Source organism: Urocitellus parryii, chromosome 5 (genome assembly GCF_045843805.1).
Source record: "Urocitellus parryii isolate mUroPar1 chromosome 5, mUroPar1.hap1, whole genome shotgun sequence".
NCBI classification, from domain to species: Eukaryota; Metazoa; Chordata; class Mammalia; order Rodentia; family Sciuridae; genus Urocitellus; species Urocitellus parryii.
The window spans coordinates 180,964,190-180,974,561 of record NC_135535.1 but is presented as its reverse complement, the minus strand read 5'-3'; the positions used below and the strand labels follow the sequence as shown (position 1 = coordinate 180,974,561).

The 10,372-nt window shown below is 44.1% G+C and overlaps 1 protein-coding gene across 1 annotated transcript in view; it reads left to right on the top strand.

The window, feature by feature from the left end:
- Positions 1-1,547: 1,547 nt before the first annotated feature.
- The window catches only part of Pik3ap1 (phosphoinositide-3-kinase adaptor protein 1), a 114,433-nt gene continuing 105,608 nt past the window's right edge, over positions 1,548-10,372 (top strand). The window contains exon 1 of the mRNA XM_077799111.1: positions 1,548-1,560. Coding sequence (XP_077655237.1) covers positions 1,548-1,560 — 13 coding nt within the window. The remainder of the gene's footprint in view (positions 1,561-10,372) is intronic.

The following is a 10,372-nucleotide window of genomic DNA, read 5'->3' as shown; positions in this document are numbered from 1 at the left end:
TGGAAGAAGGAGATAGATGAGAGCCAGAGAAAGAGATATGATAACAGAAGCAGGGTTGGAGATGTTTCATTGTTGGCTTTGAAGATGGAGGGAGGGAGTCATGACCAAATAAATGTGGGTGTCTTTCTGAAGTTGCATATGCAGGGCTGGGGATATAGGGTAGTGGTAGAGCACTTGCCTAGTATATGTGAGATCCTGGATTCAATCCCCGGTGCAAGTACACACACACACACATACACACACACACACACACACACAAGGAGATGGATCTCTTCTACTTGGAGAAGGAGGAGTTTAACCCTGCCAGCTCCTTGATTTTAATTCATTGGGACTCCTATTGCACTACTGAACCACATAACTGTAAGATAATAAATTTGTGTTGGTTTAAGCTTCTAAATTTGTAGTAATGTATTTTATGGAAAAAGCTGAAAACTAACATTTAACCTTGCCCTGCTATGTCCATTATTAAATCCATTTTATTTATTTCTATCTAGACTTGAGCCTTAATTTACCCTCATCTCTGCTGTCTGGGTCCATCCTCTGGACCCTGAATTGTTGACTCCATGGTCATGTGTTATTCAGATAGGTTGTAGGAGCAGGCAAAGAGAGGAGGACGCGAAGGAGCAGGTGCCAGCAAAGGATACGCAGGAGCCCTATCTCTGGAATCAACCGGTCTGGAATTGACATTTGGGAGCATTTATTTTCTGTGGAATCCTAAGCAAGAAATTGGGTCAATGACCGCGGTAAGTGCTACCTGGAAGGGTTTGAGGTTGCAAGCGTACATTACATGCGTAATGCCGCTGAGCGTAGAACAGCATAATAATTGGGAATGATAACCCTCATACATTCATCATATGAGACTATATTTAACTTTCATGTGCCATCAGGAGACCAGATCCAAGGAATTGCAGAAGAGTCACAGGAGGGTACCCAAGGGCAACGCCAAGTCCCCAGGGCCAGGTGCCCCCTCCTTCTCTTCTTCCCCTTCCTGAGCCCCCCCCCCCCCCGCCGCCTTTGCTGCGGAGGCAGCGGCTCAGGGACAAGCCCCAGGGGATGAGGAGGTGGCTGGGACGCCTCACCTAAGGTCCCTGAGTTCGAACAGCCCTCTCCTCTCCTTTTATTCACCCCAACACCCCCACCTCGGACTGTTCTTTGGTGGCTGATCAAGAACCAGTCCGGTTTTCACGAGAAGTGGGGCGCAAGAGGCGCGAAGCCCCTGCCTCCTCTCTTCCCCCGCGTACTGGGCCGTGCAGGGAGCGGGCCAGCCTTGGGGTCCGCGTAGGTTCTCACTTCCCCTCCCCAACTGCCTCGGGTGCAGGTGCCACAGCCGAGTCCCTCAGGCGGGGCGGGCCTTGTGGACACGCCCTCGCGGCGAGTCCTCGCAGCCTGTCTGGAGGAAGCGCTAGAGCAGACGCTGGTCCTGCGCGGAGCCGGTTGCCACTCCCGCCCCGCGCCCAGGGACGGACACCGCTCGGACACATCTCCAAGCACCGGGTACCGAGCACCGGGCACGCTTTAAGCAGGGGATGTGAACTGCCCCCCGCGACATGGCAGCCTCAGGTGGGTCGGTGACAGCGCGCGGGCGCTCCCCGGAGCCTCCCCACTCGCGCGCACCTTGTCCCCGTGCCGCCCTCTGGCGCCCACCCGCACCCTTCGGGGCGTTCTCCCTCTCTCGCTTCTGTTTGCGGGGATCTTGTGTGGTGTCTGGTTTTCTCTCTGTTCCTAGTTGCAAACTTTCCACCCCAACTTTCCCATGTTCCTATTCCCAGACTGTTGAGCGATTCTCTTCAACTCCTGCCAGACTCTAGCGACGCTGGGCTTTAAGTCTCCTTTTCTTCCTCCAGTTCAGCCTCTTGGAGCTTCTGAGGGTCATTTCCTTCAGTCCCACCAACTCTGTGAACTTAGAGACGAGTGAAAGAAAGGTGGAGGACCGAGTTGTCTACACCGGCGGAAAGCTTCTCTTAGGGTCTCATCGTACCGATAGGGGGCGCTCACACAGTCCTAAGCGATGCTGGGAGATGATCAGAGGTGGTCCTGGAACCAGCTTCCCAAGCTCCCTTCCTCTCCATCCATCCCAGGTTTTGCGTTTTTTACCCTGGAATTTTGTTAGGAATCTGGGAACACAATTTCTTGAACTACTTTTCCTGTGTCTTTTGCAGAACTTTGGGTAGTAGGGGGAGCTGAGTAAATCTTCCCATTAGAAAGAGCCAGAAGACTTTTTCTGTGTGGTCTGGGGCTCCTTTCTGGTAAGTCACTTACCATAGTTGGCAGTCACTCACTGAGACCCAGGACAAGCCACATGATAGTGATAATGATCAGAGACAACTCATGAGCTCTTACTATGTACTCCAGTGGATATCATACACGTACTGTGTTCTCACTGGTGACCAGGACAGCCCAATTTCTCTTCTCCACGAGTTTATGGTATTATGGTGAAAACAAAAAGTAAACAGGGAATTACTAGATGAGACGAGATAGAGTTACCATGTTTGCAAACAAGTCTACATTTATTTTCCCAGCCTGTCTTAGGATGTTTTAGTAGAGACAAGATGTGAAAACAGAATGAAATAAAAAATAAACAAAAAAACAGTGGAAGGCACTGTTCTTGGAGGATGTGAGCAGGTGCTAGGATGAAGAGCCAGCTCTCTCCAGATCTGCCAAGGTCTAGCCTCGTCATGGTGCTTTGGAAGCAGGGATAGGGTAGGAAAGGCCAAGGGTGAAAGTTCTGTTAGCTTTGGTGATACAGGCTCATTGTTTTAGGGGGTGGGAGGATGGCTCCTTGGCTGGGCTCTGGAGGTTAGAAGAAGATGTATTTCGAGTAAGGAGCCTGTGATAATAATAGACTGGTGGTCCAGGTGTTCCATTTGAAAGCTAAAGCAGAGTTCTAGAGAGGGAGTTCATTCATTGGAATGCTTACTGTTTTCTGGCAGTATTCTAGGAGTCAGGTGTCCATTGAGGAAACAAAGAAGACAAAAGCCATGCTCCCCAGGGAGTTTACTGAGCAGGAAAGGCAAGTACTTGGTATGATCTGTACTATGGGAAAACAGGAGCGAGAGGTAAGGAGGATGGGTTAGAATTTTAAATGGAGACAGCAGGTTAGACTTCATGGAGAAAGGGAAATTGAAGCCCACACATGGAAAAAGAAAGGGAGGGTACCCTGTGAGGGAGAATGGACCAGGCAAGGGGTCCACATGTGTTTAAGAAATAGGGAGAGGACCAGAGTGGCTGGGACAGGTGGGTGATGTGGGAGGAGACAAGCCACTGAGGCACCTGCCTCCTTTCATGGCTGGAAACAGGTCCTGGGCTGCTGTGTACAGGAAACAGCAAATCAGGAGAGGCTTTCAGCACAGGAGACCAAGCAAACTGCTCTCTCTCATCAGTGTCGTGTGTGTGTGTGTGTGTGTGTGTGTGTGTGTGTCCAGTGGGCATAGCTTAAGGGTTTGAAAGGGGGGTGTTCCAGTTCAGATGGGGAGCCCAGAGGTCAGAGACATCTGTAATGGTTAGAGCTGTCAGACCCTCTTGCTCTCAGCACCCTCTGTGGTAAGACCCAGCCAGGTGCTGCAATGGGAGTTGGCCCCCTGGAGTCCCTGGGGAAACTTGAGGTCCGTAGGACAAGGACTCATGGGAGCGGGTCATAGTGGAAAAGCCATGCCTCTTGCCAGGATGCTGTAGGCTCAGGAGTCATCTGGGCCGTCTTTCCATATGGTCACCTTACTTTAAAAACAGCTTTATTGGGTTATTTTCACATACCAGGCAGTTCACCCATTTAAAATGTACACTTTGGTGGTTTTAAGTGTCTTCACAGAGGTGTGAAGACACCATCACATAAGATGGTCAATTTCAGTCAAGTGTAGAGAATTTTCATCACCTCAAAAAGAAACTCTGTACTCTGGTTTTTTTCCTCCCACCCATTCTCCCCTCCTCTCCAGGCCCGAAGGTCTTTGTCTCTGTGTATTTCCCTGCTTTGGGCTTTTACATGCATGAGATCACATGGTGTGTGTTCTTTGGTGATGGGCTTCCTTCACCAGCATCATGTTTTCACCCGACCTCAGTTTGGGTCATACCTCATTCCTTTCTGTTGCCTAATCCTCTGGTCTTCTTAAATTCCCTTCCTCTGAAGGGTAAGCATTGGTCTTTTATTTCCTGAAACACGTGTTTGTTTCTTGAAATTCTGGAGAATCGTGTCTCCTTGTCTCTGAAGGAAGCTTGGGGAACAAGATAAAATGGAATCGGTTTCTAGGGCCTGGTGGCACCTTGGTGTTGCCTAGTGAGACAGGAGAGAAGCTGTGACTTTTCCAAGGGACAGAACTGTGACAGGGGAAGACTAGAGCCCTCTCCTCTGTGTGTCAGCCTCTGAATTGTAGGGAAAGCTCTCATCCTTGTCCTGCCTGCTCTCTCCATGGCTTTTCTTATCTCCAGGTCCTCTGTCACACCTGGACTTACAGCACCATCAGGCTGGAAGGGACTTTTAGTTATTTTTTTCTTTTTTTGTCATCTTACCTCCATCTGACCTTTGAGGTCTTTCCGTACTTTTGCCAAGTTTCTAAATTAAAATGCTTTCAGAGATAGGAAGCTTCTTGTATGGTTCATTTCCAGATCTCTCTCTCTCTCTCTCTCTCTCTCTCTCTCTCTCTCTCTCTCACATGATCACCTTCCTGATTTATGGTGCTCATATTCAAACATGAGAATCCAGGCAGATGGACAGGGTGCCAGTCATCTGAGAGCTAAAGAAACGCTCTGGACTGGGTGGGCTGAGAAGCTTCCTGGCACTTCCTCCCTGGAGTTTTCTCCAAGGGATTCTGAATCATTTAATGATCCAGATTTAATGAATCATTTCAGATTCTTTCAGTCATGTATTTCTTCCCATCATTGGGACTCCCCTGTTGCCCCTTCCTCCACCACTCTCCATTCCCCTCTATAGCCAACCCTGCTCTTTAGGCTTTACAAGAACAGAGAGCTTTTCTTGGTTCTGTCCTGTGTTTGTAGACTCCTTGCTGTTTTTTTTTTTTTTAATTTTTTTATTTTTAGTTGTAGTTGAACACAATATCTTTATTTTATTTATTTATATGTGGTGCTGAGGATGGAACCCAGTACCTCACACATGCTAGGCCAGTGCTCTACCAGTGAGCCACAACCCCAGCCCCTCCTTGCTGGTTCTTAGTTTCTCTGATAAATCAAAAAATGAGAGAAAAAATTTCAGAGCATGGGGGGAAATGACTTACGATTTAAAGGAAGGGAATTATAATTGAAAAAAAAGCTGTGTGTTCCCTACACAAGGCAGAACTGCTGACCAAGCATTCAATCCTGTGTTGTTACCTAGTGTATCAGGGAGGAACTTGAACTTCTACTTTGGACTTTTGTATAACTTCCCCAGCTTTCAGTTTCGGTAGCACAGCAGAATCCAGGAAGATGGTAGATTTCATTGTCCTCATTGACTCTGAGGCAACATTTGTCCAGATTTGGTGTATTTAGTCACCCTACAAGCGTCTAAATAGGTTGTGATATAAACTAGTTTGAGGCAATAACCACTTCCTTCTCAAATACATTTGTTTTCCACATTACTGGAGTTTGAACCCAGGGGTGCTCTACCACTGAGCCACACTCCCAGCCCTTTCTATTTTTTATTTTGAGACAGGGTCTCACTCAGTTGCCCAGGCTGGCCTGGAACTCGTGATCCACCTGCCTCAGCTGCCGAGTTGCCAGAATTACAGATGTGCACCACCTCACCCAGCTCTCCTCAAACACTCATACCCAATGGGGGATAGAATTTAACACTGGTACTCCAGGAATGAGCCTTTGTAAATAGCTGTTCACCATAGAGCAGAGGCTGACCTCTGAAGTGTTGTTTTTTTTTTTAATTTCAATTGTATTTCTAATAAACTTTTATTTTAGAACAGTTTTATATTTCCAGAAAAACTTCAAAGATAGGACAGAGAGTTTCCATATACAGTAAACACAGTTTCTCTGAATATATTAGCATCTTCTATTAGTGTGGTGCATTTGCTACAATTAATGAACCAGGATTGATAACTTATTTTTAACTAGTCTGTGCTGGATTCAGATTTCCTCAGCTTTTAGACAATGCCCTTTTGGTGTTCCAGGATCCCACCCCAGATACGAAGTTACATTTAGTAGCGATGTTTCCTTATACTCTTCCTGTCTGGAATTTTCCCTGGTTTTGATGGCCTTAACAATTTTGAGGAATGATTTTGTGGAATGTCTCTCAGTTGGCATTTGTCTGATATTTTTCTTATAATTAGACTTAGATGATGGTTTGGGGGAAGGAAGAGCACAGAGTTAAAGTGCCTTTTTTATCAGTCCTATCAAGGCTTACAGAGCATGGTTTATGGTTGTTGATATTGACCTTGATCACTGAACTGAGACAGTGTTTGCCAGATTTCTCTACTGTGAAGTTACTTTTTCTCTTTTCCTTTCCGTACTGTGCTCATTGGAAAGAGCTCACTCTGCACAGCCTACACTTAAACATTATGCTCTTCTTGCCTGAAGGTGGAGTTATCTACATAAATTATTTGGAGTTCTTCTGCATGGGAGATTTGTCTCATTTCCCCAATTTATTTAATAACTCATGGATATTTATTTTATACTTTGCATTATAATTCAATATTATTTATTTTGTTGCTCATATTGGTTCAGCTTTGGCTATCTGGAATTCTTCCAGTTGAGTCTTGTGTCCCTTTGATATATGCCTGTCATTATATTTTTGAGCTCTTTCTTACTTTCTGGCACTACAAGATGCTCCAGGCTCTTTTTGTATATTTCCTGCCCCCCATATGTAATCCTAGAATCAGTCATTTCCCTAAGGAGCCCAGGTTTCTTTTATTGGACAATAATATTTGGAACCAATGGTGATAGATGTGTGTTAATTATATTTTCTAAATTATATTCTGCATTTTCTTGACTTTAAAAACAAGACACATCTTAGAAATTAAAAGCACAGGCCAGGTGTGGTGGCACACGCCTGTAATCCAAGCAGCTTGGGAGGCTGAGGCAGGTGGATTACGAGTTCAAAGCCAGCCTTGGCAAAAGCAAGGTGCTAAGCATCTCAGTGAGACCCTGTCTCTAAATAAAATACAAAACAGGGCTGGGGATGTGGCTCAGTGATCGAGTTCAATCCCTGGGTACCACCACTCCCCCAAAAAAGAAATTAAAAGCATTGGCTTTGGAGTCAGTTGGATCTGGGTTCAAATCTTGATCAGGGGCAAACAGTGTGATCTTGAGCAGTAGCTAATCTTTAGTGAGTTTTAATATTGGTGGATGTTCCAAGGATTTAATGAGAGAACACACTTGAGGTGCTTAGCAGAGTGACTGGCACATGTCGGTGTTCAGTGCTGAATGACAATTTAAACTTAAGTCTTTAATGAATACCAAGTATTGTGACATGCTGTTCCAGAGAGCAGGAGCTGGTGAGCAGCATCCAGAGTGACTCCAGTGGTATTCATTAAAAATGACACTTTACTTTTGGGTCACTAAATCCTTCTCATACAATTGGAGTAATTTCATGGCCACATGGTCTTCAGGGCAGCATACAATTGTTCTTTTCTGCTAAATTAGTGCTGAAACACCTTGCTTTTTTTTTTTTTTTGGTACCAAGGATTGAACCCAGGGGCACTTTACCACTAAGCAACATCCAGCCCTTTTTAGTTTTTATTTTTGAGATATGGTCTTGCTAAGTCGCTTAAGGTCTCATTAAGTTGCCTAGACTGGCCTTGAACTTGTGATCCTCCTACCTTTTCCATAAAAAGATTTTAAAAAAAAATATATTTATTTTTTAGAAGTACTTGGACACAATACTTTTATTTTATTTATTTATTTTTATGTGGTGCTCAGGATCGAACCCAGGGCCTCACACATGCTAGATGAGTGCTCTACCACTGAGCCACAACCCCAGCCCTAAAGAGATTGTTTTTAAATGGAAGTCTGCAACATTGACACATTGCTTCATCCTCCACAGTAACTGGGATGACAGGGGTGCACCACCATGCCTGGCTCCACCTTGCCTTCTAATGGTTCTTATGTTCCAGGAAATCCTCTTCCTGCTGCTTTACTTTCTTGCCATCATTTGTCAGTCCTGTTGAAGGCATCACCCTTTGGTTCTTCATCACTATTGTGTGGGGCCACAGCTATCCCTTTCTGAAGTCTTATTCTCCTTCTGCTTATTTGCCCAAATTGCTGACATGGTACTTTGTAGAATATCTGTATGGGGAAAGAGGTAGTGGCTACCCTTTCTTGTTTTTGCATTTATTTTTTTGTATGAGCTCAGCGTCTATAACCTTGCATCCTTAATATTGTAGTGAGATGTGAAGTCTTATACATTTCCTATCTGATGACTCATGATCATGCAAACTCGTTTACAATAACACTTCCCACTTAGAACATTTGCCTTTTAGGATAAAACAGCCATAATAAAGAGGGACAGAAAAAAATGGAAATGTATTCTGACACTTTAACTGCTTTTCTCACTGCAAGTTCTATACTTTGGTAGCTTTGTTAATTTTTATGTCTTCTATGGACCTGAAATTATGTTTTTGTTGAGATATAAATATTCTACCCTGAAAGAAAAGGAGGAAAAAAAAAAAGACCCACTCAGCAAAGATTTTTTTTTTTTTTTAACGGAAGTCTGCAACATTGGCACATTCAAATTTATTTTGTCCTTCATCTGCTTCAATTTTGGAATCACACTAAGCATTCCTGAAAAGGACTGTTTTATTCACAAGTGAGGAAGTGGAGGGGGCTTGGAGTTGAGTTCCCTGAGGAGCCACGCATGTCCACGCCATCATCTGAATCGCTCCCTGGTTTTCTCCCGTTTCATATCATCTTCTGATGACTTAAAAAGTTTGCGCACATTCCCTCAGGAAGTATTCCCAGGCTGATCCACTTATTCCTGCTAATCAGCCAATTAGGTTTTATATTAACACTTGATTAGGGATCCAGAGAAGCAGGGTTCCCAAAAGAAAGAACTCCAAGCTTTGGTTTTATTTGTATTAAAATTTTTGTTTTGTAATATTATCCTAGGGGAAATCAGAACAGTTTTGGGTTTACATTTTCAATTTTTTTTTTTTGGCAGGGGAGGGGTGGGTAGGGATTGAACTCAGGGGGACTCGACCACTGAGCCACATCCCCATCCTTTTTTATATTTTTTTTAGAGACAGGGTTTCACTGAGTTGCTTAGCGCCTCGCTAAATTGCTGAGATTGGCTTTGAACTTGTGGTTCTCCTTCCTCCGCCTCCTGAGCTGCTGGGATTATAGGCCTTTGATGCTTTGCCCGGCTTACATTTTTATTGTTTTTAAACTTTGAATATAAGGGTGGATAGGGGCAAGAAAGTGGAGTCCTCCCATGATCTCTTCAGAGCTTCGAGCTTCCTGGTCTTTCCCCAGGTCTGCCTGTGACCTCCTCTCTTGGAACTGCTCAGTGATCTGTGGTCTAGGAATGTCATTTAATGGTGAAAATCTACAACTTCGATGATTTCTCAGTTTCACAAAATGTGACCACCTTTCTTCTGTGATGAGGAGGAAGGGTCCAGCCTCATTAAGAGATGTGTGGACACTGTGTTCATCTCTTCCAAATCATTCCCCAAACCGTGGATTAAAACAGTGGAGACAAGAACCCAGAGCTGTACTAACCTATGTTAATAGTTAATCTTCTACATTTCCCTTTGTCTAATCCAATGGATTTCTATTATTCCCCTCCCCAACCTTTATTGTTTTGGGTTAGCATTCACAAATCAGAGAGAATAGTCTGCCTTTGTTTTTTGGGGATTGACTTATTTCACTTAGTATGATATTCTCCAGTTCCATCCATTTACCGGCAAATGCCATAATTTCATTCTTCTTTATAGCCGAATAATATTTCATTGTGTATATATGCCACATTTTCTTTATTCGTGTATCCATTGGGGGATACATAGGTTGTTTCTATAGCTTGGCTATTATGAGTTGAGCTGCTATAAACATTGATGTGGCTGCATCACTGAAGAAATGCTGTTTTTAAGTCCTTTGGGTATAGACCAAGGAGTGGGATATCTGAGTCAAATGGTGGTTCCACTTCAAGTTCTTTAAGGAATTTCCATACTGCTTTCCATAGAGGTTGTTCCAATTCACAGTCCCACCAACAATGTATGAGTGTACCTTTCTCCCCACATCCTCCCCAACATTTATTGTTACTTATATTCTTTATAATTGCCATTCTGACTAGAATGAGATGGAATCTTTTCATTTCTCTAATTTCTAGAGATGTTGAAACATTTTTTCATACATTTGTTGGTTGATTGTATATCACCTTCTGAGAAGTGTTTGTTCGGTTTCTTTACCAATTTATTGATTGGGTTACTTATTTTTCTTAAGTTTTTTGAGC